Source organism: Desmodus rotundus, chromosome 4 (assembly GCF_022682495.2).
Source record: "Desmodus rotundus isolate HL8 chromosome 4, HLdesRot8A.1, whole genome shotgun sequence".
NCBI classification, from domain to species: Eukaryota; Metazoa; Chordata; class Mammalia; order Chiroptera; family Phyllostomidae; genus Desmodus; species Desmodus rotundus.
The window spans coordinates 100,252,507-100,267,773 of NC_071390.1; the positions used below are offsets into that span (position 1 = coordinate 100,252,507).

The 15,267-nt window shown below is 43.5% G+C and overlaps 1 protein-coding gene across 6 annotated transcripts in view; it reads right to left on the reverse strand.

The window, feature by feature from the left end:
- Positions 1-15,267, reverse strand: part of PAPSS1 (3'-phosphoadenosine 5'-phosphosulfate synthase 1) — an 87,362-nt gene that overhangs the window by 28,151 nt on the left and 43,944 nt on the right. For all 6 annotated transcript variants that reach the window (XM_045187247.3, XM_024551220.4, XM_045187233.2 and 3 more), the window contains one exon: positions 3,775-4,043. In XM_045187247.3, the coding sequence (XP_045043182.1) occupies positions 3,775-4,043 (269 nt within the window). The remainder of the gene's footprint in view (positions 1-3,774; positions 4,044-15,267) is intronic.

Below are 15,267 nucleotides of genomic sequence, written 5' to 3' on the forward strand. Positions count from 1 at the left end.
TATATTTTAAAATATTTTACTATTATATAGTAAGATAAAAAATATTCTGTGGAAGTCAAATACACAGCTCTGGGGCCAGACTATACACTACCATGTGACCTTCAACAACTTTTTAACTCTCTCAGTTTCCTCACCTTTAAATTGAGAAAAGCAATAGCCCCTCGCCTCAGTGCTGTTGTTCCGAGGGTTAGGTTAGCTAATACAGGTAAAGCACCTGCAATATTGCCTGGCAAATCCGCTTAGAGCACAATAAAAATGGGCTATTATTATATCCCATCTCTCAACCATCGTATCTAAATACGACTCACTTATAATGCTCCATTTCCTCTTCAGTGAAACCGGTTCAATGAAAACATTTTGAGGTTGGTTTAGAAATAGTAAAACTATTTCAAAATGTTTGGCTAAATAGAGAGTCAGGGCTAAAGCACCAAATGGCTAAAATGATAAAATATAGGTGAAGAAATGTACCGCTCGTGGAAGTGTAAAACAGTTACCCTCTGGAAAACGGACAGGCAGCACCTACTAACGGGGAGCAGCCCTGGCCCTGGGGCTCTGTTGGCTGGAGTGTCGTCCCATAACCGAGAGGCTGTGGGTACGATTCCCAGGCAGGGTGCGTGCCTGGGTTGTGGGTTCAATCCCCAGTCCAGGTGCATACAATCCCCGGGCCGGGTGCAAACAGGAGGAAACCAACCCAATGCTCCTCTCTCACATTAATGTTTCTCCCTCTCTCCCTTCCTCTCTCTTTAAACCAAAATAGCAATGAAAAAAATGTCCTTGGGTGAGGAAAATCAATCAGTCAGCTGAGCAAACGCATCCCTCACGACCCAGCACTTCTACTCCCAGGCATACCAACAGAAATGTTCACGAAAAGGTAAGCACTGACACCTTCAGAGCAGCACTATTCTCAACAACAAAAAACTGGAACTGCCGGAAAGCCGAACGACCGTGCTGGATGCCATCACACATGGAACACTCCACAGTACTGAGGACCAACCTGCATGCAGCTCACTACAGACAACCGAGAGAATGTAATTCCAGTTGTAACAAGCGTTAGAACAGGCAGGACTGGATGCTGTGGGGTGACGCCCAGGTCCCCTGAGGCCAGGAGTGCTGCCAGCACACACCCAGCTGTCGCCCTCCTTAGGAGCTGCCTCTAAAAGATCAGTACACCCTTCCCCTGGGCAGCCGGTGGCTGGTCAACACAGGGCAGAAATGCCTACTTCTTGTGCAACGTGCAACATCTCCGAAGGCCTTTCCCGAACTCCACGTGGGATCAGCTAGGCTTCCATGAGACTGAATCGCAGATCAGCTCCTCCCTCTGCCCCATCCTGCTCCCCTCCCGTTCGTTCCCCCCCACAAACACTGACCCCACGGGCTCTCCCTAAGAAATTTCCTGGACCCCGATCTCGCTTCCCAGACCACAACCCAACAAACTGTACTCACGAAGTGAGAGGTGAGGATAGTGAGGACTACGGGGGAGAGGGGGGAGGCAGGAATAAGAAAAGCTTTCTGGGGTGCTGCAATAGTCTTTGAAAAAAACTCTGGGTGATGGCTGTGTGACTGTGATCAAGTGGGAAAAATTCATCATACTGTGTATGTATGAAATGTATGCTTTCTCTGACGTACATTACACTTCAATATGAAGTGAAAAGGAAATAAGACAAAATAGAAAATGATCAGAATGGGACAGAACCTTAGAAAATGTTCAGCCCCACATCCTGTGCATCCCCCCTTCAATAACCAGTTACTGGGCACTTCACACAGCCCGGAGAAGTCTAAGCCAAGCTCCCGACCCAGCTGGTGGCACAACGGGCCCACACCCCTGCTGGCCTCCTGACAACAGTCTTCCGCTGTTTCTTTTCAGACTGTGCTCTCCTGGGCAACAACATGGTCCGGCGTGAGGCCTCCTGAAACCAGATGACCAACTAGTCAGCTTTGCCTTGCATGCAGGAAGACTAATGTAAGCTGAAACAGAAGCACCCCAAAGGATGGGAGGTAACCTTTAGGTACCTCCGCTTTTGAATCTTCCTTTAGAAACATACCCTGCTCTGAAATCAGGAGACATGAAAACTTTTCTAATGTAGATGAAACAGCATGTATGACCCTCTGTAGTGTTCTCTCAAGAAAAGATTTTTTTTTATTACAGCTGGCTGCATTTATTATTTATCTATTCCCCTTATTCCCACCTTTGAAGAAGCAGTTTCTAGTTTATGTAGTTAATAAAATGTCCTATCTCTTCCTCTTTTAGGTAAGAGAATAAGAAACACAAAGAATACAAAATATGCCCTAAACGGGGAAGGTCCTTCACTCTCCTGACTCATAATAAGGTTATGATCAGACACCCGCTCCTGACACTAGACTCACTTGGGGTATGTTTCCACTGGAAACCATTCACCCTGTAATTTGGGAGAACTTCAGACCAAATGAATCCCTGTAGATGATGATGAGGAGGAGGAGGAGGATGATGATGGAGACAGCACCAAAGGTGAGGGTGAGAAACTATTGTAACAAAATTGCTACTTCATTTCCAAAACAATTTTGTTCCTCTTTGAGATGTAAAAGCTAAAGGTCATGGTAGTTTCTAGAAACTCAAAGGTCTATCACTATCCAATCCTTAGGAACATTTTATACCAACCAAGAAGGAAGAATACGAGGAGTGTAAACTGCATTGCTTTGGCCGGATCCAAGAGAAGAGTTAGATACATTTTAATCTTTCAGCTTCTTGTGACTGGGGTTTTTTGTCTGTCTGTTTCTCTTAGAAAGAGGTAACAAAGTATACAACCCCACAACTAAGCTCCAATAAAATATTTTAGGCCTGATCCCAACGAATAGCCAAACATGCCTGGATTTCTTTTTAAGCTTTTTGTTTGTTTGTTTTGCTTTGGGGTTTTGTTTTTGTTTTTTTGAGGAAGATATCACAGAGTATATACAGCAAAATTATTTAATCTTTCTAAAAGGGTTTGCCTCCCTTAGTTAGATCAATATAACTAAGTACATTCATCTCCCTTCAGGGTGGAGATGAAAAAGCATACAATACTAGCTTGCTATCCATTCTTTATCTTGGAACACTCAGCAAGAAGCTCGCTAGAAATTTCCCACATTATTTTTTAAGTCATTCACTGATTTATTCATTCATCCAACAAATATTTTTGAAAGCCTACTCTGTCTTGAAGCAAAACCTAATTAAAGTCCTCTTTATACACAGTTATGAAAAGATCACAAAATATCTGTTCTGACCCCCGAGCAGAACTCGAGAACCCTCGCCCACCCAATTCCAAGAAGCAATTCTACTTCCTGACTCTATTATGCCCCAAAAAGGTGAAGAATATCCCCTGAATGTTTTTAAGACAACATCTTTTTCTTCCTACTGAAATACTTTTGGCCTCTCCTAAATTCAGAAGAAAAAATCAGACCATATCTGCTTCCTGGGAAGAGTGACTTAGGACTTTGCGAAGGAATAAGATAGGTGCTGTCAGAGCTGTCTGTAACGTGGCCAGCGGCTACAGAGGCGCCTTTGTCACACCTTCCCGAGCTCATCAAGCCCTGTCTACAGAAACTTGCTCCACAACTGGGACCAGGAACGGCAATGAGAGCAAGAGGAGCATGCCTCTCTCTGCCTGCCCTTTCCCAAGAAGGCCGCGCCTTGGGATAGTTCTCCAGGCACACCGAATGTTTGCAATGGACCTACACATCAGGGAGTCTGTCGCTGACACTAGTTGTGTTAGTAAGAGCAGTTTCGACACTGCTGCAGTGAAAATCTGAAAAGCGGTCTACCTCAGTTGGTCCCGCATACATCATGGGAGATGGGAAGATGGCCACCACTGTTGTTTCCGGGTTCAGGATGCCCTCCTCCAGCACTGCGGCATGCTGCTTCATACGCCACATCAAAGGAACGTCGTCATCCTTCGTCCAGCCACCAAGAGGGTGAAGGAGAAGGACAGGGCGCCGGTAGCCCCTCTCTAGAAGTTGTTTATGGGTATCCTGCATTAAGAGAGCATGTCCATTGTGCACCGGGTTGCGTAGCTGAAATGCAAAGACAGCATCTGAAAAGAGAATTTCCAGAGTTAAGAGTAGCATGTGTCTAACAGACCACCTTGCAAAGGTTAAACAATTCATGACGTTTTATGCTTAGGATTAAGCAAACATGCATTCTCTGAATCAGAAACTGGTAAAAAAAAAAAAAACCACATACCACTTTTACCATGCCAACATGACCTATACTTTTACTCTATTTTTACTTCACAAATCTTACAGGCTTGAGAATGTGTAATGTAACAGTGACGGGTTTATAACCATCACTTTCTGCATTTATGGGAAACTTAAGAATTAACAATCAGACTTCCAGCTCCTAACATCCTGGTTCAGCTGCTTACATAGATGTGAATTCTTCGTCAATGCCTTAACCATCCATCAGGTTAATCCTTCCACAGGGCCTAATATACTCCTTTATTAAAAGAAGACAGTAAGGTAAAGAAATATATTTCAAAAAGTGTACTCGCTATCCACATATGCTCACTTATACTGATTACTCTGCTTGACTGGAACCCCGCCTGGCTCTGTGATGCCAGGTTGGGATTTTGGATGATAGCTGGGCAACACCAATATCCCTTAGAAGGGCCATTGCTATTACCCAAAAGAAGAAAACTGCTAGATTAATTAGACTGATTAACTCCCTACCTCCAGCTTACAGCCCTGGCTTCATTCCTATGTGGGGCTTGCAATTAGGAGACCTTTCTTAGAAGGCACAGTTCTTTGGGGTCATAGAAACCGAAGCGAGTGACAACCCAGTTAGAGGAGCTCCGTGTTATACTGCCTTCACAGCATCTGGCAGAGTGCCATGCCATGCTAATCCATGCTTGTCTCAGAGAGAGGAACGTCTTCCCCACCCCTAATAATTTTAAGATAAATAGTATATCTTCTCCAATCTGTTCTCCATTGTAACCCTTTTCCATCCCGTGACAAAAGGCCCAGGAGGACCTTTCTGTCCTTCTGGCACCCTACTTGACCAGGGTTTTTTGGTCATTGCATCCTCCGATATTCCAAGATTCACAGCATTATGCTTTGAAGTTCCTCAGGTTACCTTTTATACACGAACAAGGCTGGTTTTCACCCATAAGGTACAAAGAAGAAAGTCTTGGTACAAATATATGAGCATTTCTGCTTTTAGGAGATGGGAGGAGGGGCACAGACCTGAAAGTTTTTCTTTCCTTCTGAATTCACTTCCAATTTTGTTTTCTATATGATATAAAGAAATGCCAAAACATCCTTTCTGATCATCAAGTAGCACTCTAGAACTCCACTCCCCAAGATCAAGAAGTCATTTTACTTTGTGACTCTATTACACTCCAGTTCTTCTAAAAAGAACAGGTGAAGAATGATATTCTTACAACACTCTCCTGACACTAATACGAACACTAATAGTCCTCCATTTAGGGGGTCACTGCCTGAACCTAACCTGCCATACTGACTCTGGCCTAAATCTCATCACTCACTCAGCTCAGTTCTCACACCTCTCCTCCCTTCACTGAATGCCTCCCATTCTTTATAAACTGCCTTGAATCTCAGGGGAGACATTTACTAAGCATTAATGAACCCTCCTCCTGAGTTGCTGTGAGCTGCTGCACTGCTGGGAAGGGTTGGCGGAGGGCCCAAGCTTGCACAGTACCATGGGGAAGTAGCGAGCCACTGGCCTGCCACAGGCCAGCAGCACCAGGACCAAGCGGACGCCTGCATGGTGCAGGCCAACAGGCCGGGGCCTAGAAGAGAGCCCGTTTGATTAAAGACAGGGAGGTACAGGAAATAAGTAAATATATTGCGAATAATGGGAGCCAGGAATCTTACTGTAGGAGAAAGAAGGCATAAACACTGATAGAAGCAAGGCTAGAACAGACTATGTGTTATTGGGTTATAATTGAAAATACTATGACCTCATGGTTTTCAGCTACTTAGATGGACAGATATAAATATGTGTGAGTTTATAAATATATGTGCAAATGGTATTTCTTAGCTCTGTCCACTGACAAGTCCTACAAGCAACTAGGCAGTGGCAATGAGCAAAACTAAAGCCCCAATTTTACATTCCATTTAGAATGGTACTTACCATCCCCCACTTAAATAAATCAGGGTCTTTGGCAAAATGGCTGACTCTCGGGCTAAGGAAAAGAGAGTGCAGTACATCCCCACTTAATATCATTAACAGGGTCTGCAACTTTCCATGAAATGACGTATCACAAAACCAATTTCACCACAGGCTAATTGATTTAAACAAGAGTTAACTTCCTACGACATCTCATCATTATAATGAAACAACACTGAAGTTATTTGAAGAGCTGCTGAAACATCCTTTGTGTCATAAGAAAGAAAGTGCTCAGAGAATGACGGAGACATGTCAAAAGGACGTAGCAACCAGTCTGGGAAACCCAGAACAAGCTAAACATCAAAGTGAGCAAGAGTAATTGATCGTAACCCCCTGAGCAAAACAGGAATCTGTGAGTCCCTGAAGAATAAACAGATGAATAAACCAATGGGGGAGAAGTGGAAATTCTACCTTATGGTGGAAAGTCAGCTAATAAATGTAAAAGGAATGATGGAATTAGAAGTTCACCATTTGGCAGTATTAGAGTGTGCTAAAATTTACCTGTTAGTATAAGCACAAAATAATTTGCTAACTTTACAGCAGAAAAACCTGGCAAACACAATCTTCAGTGATAAAAGTTAACTTAAAAACAGGTTACCCTCATCTGTAACAGGACAAATCAGAACTGTGAGCCACCAAACACAGTGCACTGAGAATTCAGCATTGCTTCCTACAGCACTCCTTATCAAAACCTGTGACCTGAGCCAAACTGAGACATTCAACAAAATAAATGACTTATAAAAGACACAACAAAGACTAAGTGACTATTCGAGACTGAAAGACAATGAGATCCTGAACCAGAAAAAGTAGCTAAGAGAAGACTTTACTGTTTTTGATGGTTTTGCTATAAAGGACACTATTAGGACAATGGTATAATTTGAATGGAATATACAGACCAGATAGCACATCAATATTATTTTCCTGAGTTTGATGAGCACAGTGTGGTTAGATAGAAGACTGTCCTTACTTTTAGGAAATATTAAGGGGTAATGAAGGATCATGTCTTTACCTTTCAAACAAGCTGAAAAATAAAATATAATGTTAATAATCATGCCCTGTCCTGCGTGACTCGGTTGGGCATCAGCCTGCAAACCTAAAAACCACCGACCAGTTCAATTCCCGGTCAGGGCACATGCCTAGGTTGTGGGCTCAGTCTCAGGTTGGGGTGTGTACAAGAGGCAAAACATAGATGTTCCCCTCTCATACTGATGTTTCTCTTCTTCTCTTTCTCCCTCCCTTCTCCTCTCTTAAAAAAAATTTTGGAATCTGGGTTAAAAATATAAGGGGATTCTTGGTATTTTTCTCTTGAAATTTTTCTTGAAATGTAAAATTATTTCAAAATATAACCAGTGACATTGAAATAAAAAGCAAACTGACAGTAACCAGAGGGGAGTGGGGAGGAGGGGTAAGAGGGGGAAAAGGGGGAAGGGTCATCAAGGAACATCTATAAAGGACACATGGACAAAGGCAAAGTGGGGTAGGATTGAGGGTGGGAGGTGGGGATGGGTGGAGCAGGGAGGAGTGGTGGGGGGAAAATGGAGACAACTGTACTTGAACTGTAATAAAAAAATTATAAAAAAAGAATAAATTTCAAAATAAAAAGTTAAAAGTAAAAAATTATGACAAGAGATATATGAACCAATTACTATGTATAGCTGCTATTTAGATCCTGATTCAAACATACTAGAACAATTGTGACTATCATAAAATTATTAGAAATTTGAACACTGGTTACTGGATAATATTAAGAAACTATTATTATTATGTAGGTACAGTAGTGGTATCACAGCTGTGCTTTTTAAAGTCTTTACACTTAAGAAATATGTACTGAAATATTCAGATGCAGTGACACGGGGTTTGAGACGTGCGTCAGAGTGACATGCAGGTGGGGCAGGGGCCCAGCTGAAACGAGCAGTCAGTAGATGACTGCTGACGCTGGCTGGCGCAGAGGTGCACAGGGGTTCACTATTCTGTTATCCCCACTTACCGATGAAAGTAGCGATGTTTGAAATTTTCCATAATAACAACTTCCAAAAGAGGAGACATATAGGAGACCATTCTGCATGGTGTGGGCCCAGCTCCCACTCAGAAAAGCCAGTGGGGAGTGAGGTCCAGCACACAGGACCCACGCCCACGGATAGGTTCTCCCATGGGGAATCAGGCCTGCATTGTACCTAGGCCGCTTTGAGACTTGCTTTTGCTAAAACTCCCTCACCCTGAATTGAGGCAGCAAAAGTTTACTGCATATCTTTAAAGTAACTTCCTAAAATCTATGCTAAACCTTCCAAAGACGGGTGTAACCAGTTCAACCACTTTTCTCTTTACATTTGCAAATATCCTTCCTCTTTTATGTAATTAGCAACACCCGCTCCTTTGTTTTCTGTAACCACCTAAAGCAAACCTGTGCACAGGAAATGAGGACCACCCTCAATGTGATGTGCCCAGAAAAGGAATAAAAGCCTGTCAAGGCAAGGATCAGGGCGCTCTTAAAGAGAGTGGCTGTGCCGTCCCTGTTCCTCCACTGGACTTGGTAGTCCGTGTGAATTTGTCTCGTCTCAGCCACAATACACGGATCCTGTGGGCCGGGATCCACATCAAAGACATATGTAGGGTACCAGAAGAAGCACCGCTTTGGGAAAGAATACTCATGGGTTCAGATCATTGGACTACTATGCTAGCCATCTTTACTTTCTACATCTTTGAAATGGGAATGATGCTCAGGTTACTGTTATTAAGATAAAATAGTATCAAGTACACAGCATGGTTAGATACACAGTGCACTCAATAAATTGAAGTTCCTTAAGACAATTCATTCTTTACAAACACACACACACACACACCCCCTCTAAAAGTTCCTGGCAGGAAATTAAACCCACTGTTCTGGTAACTCAAGGTCCACTTCAGTGTGAACTATACTCCCAGCAAGTGTTTCCAGGGTGAGGGTGTGTGAGTTCTGTGCTGGATACACGGCCTGTGTCCTAGTTAATCAGGAACAGAAGTCTATCTCGGAATATGACCCTTGGTTAATACATCTCAGGTGTATGATGACTACATTCCCAGACTTCAATCAGGTCAAATCTGATTCTAGAAGATCACCATTTAGCAGGAGTATTTATAAGACAGGATGTGCAAAAGGAAACATAAAAAATAAATTCTGTCTCAAAAACACATATTTCACAGATTCTAATCATGTATCTACCTAGGTTTTCTTTCCAAAAAGAATTAATCTAGCTCCACACTGGACATTCAACAGATAAAGTTAAGATGAATGACTTACTAAAAGTTCACCTCAGAAACATGTAAAGGATTTCACTGCCAAGATCTCTTCCAGGTAGAATTCTTTCCTTACTATCAGTTGCACTCAAAAATCCGATGACCATTTGATCTGTTTTCCCAGTTTTCTTCTTGCCAACAGAACCAGGTCTTTCTTCAACTTCCAGTCTTTTTTGATTCCTTGTACTTATTTATCAATGAATTACACAAATGGCTTCAACTGTCTGTAGTTCCAGGCTGTATTTTCATCCCTACCCCCTGGTTTCTCCACTAGAGAACTTCTGTGAATGAACAATATAGTAGGAGTACCTAATCTACTGGAAGCTACATTCCTAGGGTACTGTCCCAACTAACAGATCCCAGTATGTGTCACTATTAAATTTTCTTCCGTCAAGGATAAAAGAATAACGGACCACTACGAACCTGGGGCCATGGACACTTACAACTTTCATTAATGCCTCCCATTCTCATCCCATTTTCTAAAAAACAGTGATTTCCCCCACTGTCACACTATAATCACAGTAAAGTATTTGCCATTTCATTTATAATTCCTTACGACTTAGTTTAAGACTGCTTTACCTAAGATCACAGTTTCAACTGTGTTTGAAAACAGGAGATGACCTACAAGATGACTGAAATTCAATATTAACATTCAGGATTTCCATTTCTTCCTAGGCCTCTGTACTCCTGTTCCTGGGAAAGGACCAGGTATTCTGTAATTTTGACTGACAGAAAGTGCACTGCAAAGCTACGGACACCATGAATAAAAGCAAACTTTTCCCTCCAAGAGCCAGAGGGAACAGTTTAGGTTTTGCAGGCAATGGGGTTTCTGCAGCCTACAGCACTGCAAAAACAGCCACAGGCAATGCATAAACAAGTGAACGTGGCACTTTTCCAATAAAACTTTATTTACAAAAACTAGCAGTGGGCCAGATTTGGCTTGCAGGCTGTAGTTTGCCAACCTCTGAAAAGACAAATGAAATGTGGCTGATAGAAGTAAAATCAGCAGTCTAAGCAAGCCAGCTGACATGAGCAAAAGTGTGGATGCAGAAAAGCAGAGAAGGGTCTGAGGAAAACAGGATCATTCATTCAGTCAAGGATGGATATAAAACCTGGCACGGGATGAACACGTAGAATAGCAAATGCCTGGTTAGAAAGGACACGGTGTTACCTAACACGGGTTGTGAGTTAACCAGTCATGTCTTCTCTTTTTTTTTAAGCAGAAGTTTATTGAGAAAGTCATAGAGGCAGGAAAAGTGAGCCAGCTGGGCTGCATGGGCTCAGGGAACAAGTTACAGAGGCCAAAGAAGAGCCCTTGGGGCTGAGGAGAGAGGGAGAGGCCAGGAAAACGCACCTGGAGGAAGGGAGCGAGGAAAGGTGCCAGGGTGCTCAACAGAGCCACACGCAGCAGTGTGTTACAGAAAACTAGTCCAACAGCACCGTGCAGGACTGATGTCGGGGGGAGCGGAGCGTAGGTGGGTAGAGTGAAGAGACAGCAAAATGAGAAGATGACTGTCGATGAAGAGCATGTTCCCTCACTTCCATATAAAATAAAACTTCCACTAACTCTTCCATTCTCTCCACCCATCCCCCAGGACTCGGTCATCTGACAGACTACAACCTACACACTGGTCAGTGGGGTCACACTGTGACAGGAGTGAGGACAGGCACTGCCCTCTCCCTCAATATTCTTCCTCTCCTGCTCCAGACATCACTGAGCAAGGCTCTAGGTTAGTGACCAGTAAATCTGCATCTGCTGACCAAACCCTCCCCGACGCTCCAGACCATCTCTCCAGACGCCTCTCAGTGCCCCACGGACAGCTGGGAGTGGATTCCTCCCAGCCTCCATGTGCACCGCTGGTCCCCCTCCCCATTCTCTGGGAGCACAGCACCATCACTCATCCCAGAGCCCCAGAGGCCCTTCCACGCCCTCACCCTCCACAGGCAAGGAATCATGTCTTCCCTAGATCCCACCAAATCTACTTTCTTCATTACTGATGCAACAGCAGCCCTTCACCACCTCTTCACAAGATGTGCCCACCACTGGTCTTCCTCCCCACATCCAGCCTCCACACAGCAGCCACAGCAGGCAGGGGCAGGGAAGAAACCAGCCTGGGACAAGAGGAAAATTCCATTTTAGATAAGCTGTCCTGAGGCTACAGTGAAATTGGTCCTGCCCCCTGGAGCTTACAATCTAGTCAGAGGAAGAGAAGCAAACATTCACTAACTGGAAAATAAATTCATGTACAAAGGAATACTGCACCTCCTTCATCTGTGGCAGGATATAACTATATCTCTGTTTTCAGAAGGTAAGTCTGGTGACAGTGTGAAAAGATGGAAGAAAAGAACGGGATTGCATTCATTCACTCAACCAATTCCTTCCTACTCCAACACATTGCATAACACTCCTGCCAGATCCAAAGGCACTTTCCTGTTTTCAATGTGCCTTACCTCTCTGCTGCTTCTGATATTAAAAAATAATAATAATACTCCACTATCCTCATACCCTCAAGGCCTGCTAACCATGGCACCAAACTTTTCTATGTCATCTGCCTCTGCCTTTATTTTTTTTAAAGTAAAAACCATGAAACACTGAAGAAAATTTGGGAGTAAAATATCACCCACAAATGTACTACGCTAATATAGCTGGTTTTGGATTTCTGCATAGTCTAGTTGCTCTCCTTCTGCATACATTTTTATACAGTTCTAATCAAATATGTATGACATTTTATATTCTGCTGTCCATTTTGGTGTAATCACCTGTTTCTGACATCTTGTAGTCCCACTCGGAGCAACAGGGTTCATTGCTGGGTCCTGTGAAATTCTTTCTCTACATACTCATTCAGGAAACTTACCCTTCACCTGGATCCAATTACTCTGCGCATACAGATGGCTTCTGTTAGCTGCATCTCTAAGTCCTGACCTTCCAATTCAGCAGTTTAGAGACATTACTGAAAACATTTCAATGTATATTGCTCATTACTGCCCTGCATCCCCTCATTTCTTCCACCTTTACTATCACTGTCACATCTCGAGCCAAACACAGGCCTAGCCCCCCAAGCCCATTCCTTCTGCTATATTTCATGTCTACATAAAGGCAGAGTACAGGTTCTCCCTTTTGCCTCTGGCTTGAACACCATCTAGACTAGAAGCCAACACATTATGGAAACAAGCACGATCTGACACTTTCCTTCCAGCAGGTGAAAGGGGAAGAAGAAAGTGGAGAAGGTTCTTCTGAGCAAGCGTTGATGTGTAACAGGGCAAGCCAACAGTGGTCACTAGCATTTCCTGATGGTGGGAAGAGGGTGGGCACTGACTCCCTGCACAGGGTAGGACACAGGTCACCCAATCTAATATCATAGCATCAAACACTGGGGGCCACCGTGCAAAGAATCTGGGTTGGACCACTGCTCTGCAATTTCTTAGCCGAGTGCCCAAGGACAAGTTCAGTACTCCGGGCAGGATTGTTTTGAGCAAGAAATAAGGTGATTATCAAGAAAGGGCTCCTAACTCCTAGTCACCCTTCCCCCAGATTTCTCAGAACTGTGCTTAGCTCCCCAGCCCACAGTCAGAGCCCTGGTGTGCATCCCAACCGCGAAACCCAGAATTACAACATCTTCCTGCTTCCCTGCTTTCCACTTCTTCTCTGTAAAACTGTCCTACACACAGCAGTAATTAATAAGTCTATTCTTCCAGTCCTACTCAAGCTTTAATATCTGCCACATTTTCTACCCCAGAGCTCTAAGGACAGGCATTTCTGCTTTCCCTAAATCAATAGAGTAGCTACACAGAGTACTGACAATAATCCTAGAGTTAGGGAGGGGTGTGTGTGCGCATGTGCACATGTAATGTTTGTTTTTGTGGGAGTTTCTGGAGAGAATGGAAGAAAGACTTTTATCTCCTTGCCTCTCTCTGGCCTGTCATAAATTACCAGTATTTCTTTTATTTAAACTGCTTATGAAGGCAAAAAATTCATTAAGACACAGATAGGCCACTTGAGTGTATATATACACATATTAATTAGAATTCTTCACAAACAGGTACTCTTATACCCCAAAGCATACAGTAATGAAACGCTTTTCATTCTTAAGACTGGAAATACTTTCAAATTAAAATTTATAAATATGGAATATAAAGCTTTTTGCCAACTGGGCTCTGTGCTGCTTCCCACCAATTCTGGCTGTGCCTGCATGCGAGTTTGTGCGCCGGGCGGGGGGCGGGGAGCCCTATCCTGCCTCTGAGATGGGACACTTTAGCAGGCAGCTGGAAGATGGAGGGAGACCAAGTCCGCAGGAGCCCATGCACCATCCGCATGCTGCCTCAGTGTGTGATTCTGGCTGTGCCTGCATTCCCTACCACTAGCTCTGTCCTGCAGCCCCTCCTCACAGCCCAGCTCCTGTGACCAGGCTCCAGAAACAGTTTCCTTCCTGTGCCCTGTTGGGAGTGGTAACACTGCCCGAAACCACTCCGCCCTGGATGCAGTAGCATTCCTGAGGGCTCCCCGAGCCCTGGCCACCCCTTCCCGAAGCACTTCCTTGGTTAAATTACGTTCAGAGCCTCATCTGGGTGTGCTCTGAGTTCACTGACATCTCTCCTCACCCAGTCGCAGATCACCCCATCCCCAGCACAGTGGCATTACAGTAAGAAAGCCTCGTGCCTTCATGGGCAAACCACCTGCTTCGGCCTCGGCTTTCTCTTGTGTCACTCCCAACTTTGCCAAAGACCGTCATCTAATGTTTCTATCCATCCATTTAAAGTCTGCTTTTTAGTTCAACAGCACTAAAGGCTTTCTTAGATTTATTCAACACTGTGCTACCACATACTAGCTTGAAAGAAATTATGTCCATTTGTTCCTTTGTAACTTGGCAGGACACCAGTGTTCTGTGTGTAATAAATACTAAGTGGCTCTTACTTGGCTTCATTGAAATTCATTCGTTCTTGCTAAGATAGTGATCAACCACCAGAGACTGAAAGAACCTGCCACCTGGAACCGTGTCACCTTGCAACCACTGATTTGAGTACTAAAGGCCTCTCAAGCCTCCTGCTACAGAATGGTCAGAGCAGCAAGACTGCTCATACCAATGTGCATTAGGGGCAACCAAAGTTCTTCTTCTAACACTACGGAAAGAGTAAGAGAAAGAGTTAAGGAAAAGAAAACCCTAAGTAAAAGAAAACAAATATTCCCTGTGGTCTCTCCCTTGAACTATGTTTCATACACATCTGCAGATGACTTATTGTTGGCTTATAATGTGGACAAGAACCACAAAGAAAACACCTCAGTCTGTTGCTTATTTGTCTGAATCTAAAATGGAAAAGTAAATAAAATAACACTCCACAATCTTTGTCTAATATAAAGCTAATAACTGGCTCTTAGCTACTTTAAACAAAGTTGCAATCACTCATTAGACAATGAATTGTCTAACTGGTTTAAAATGTTTGGCCCACTAAGAGTGTAAAACAGATGTAATATTAAAGTCTCTAATTATGAATGGTAATTCCCTGATAAGACTCTTCAACAGTGCCAACAATTAATTTACTAACATAAATTTTAAAGTATGAATTCAAATTTTGGCAAAAAATCAAAAGTAAATTGAGGTTGTCTCAGCAAGTCCTCCATTAAACATCTTCCTATCCACCAGAAAAAATCTACTGGATGCTTCTGGTTGCAAATAAAAGACCAAATTAGAAGTGCCTTAAATAATTCAAACGTGCATTAGGTCCTTGAGTAAGAAATCCAGGGACGGAAGAGTCCAGCGCTGGGCCAGAAACTCAAACAGCGCACCATTCTCATGGTACAAGAGGACTGCCCGGGCCTCTGCATGACAGCATCTAAAGCTCTTCCTGCTCGAAGAGAAGGT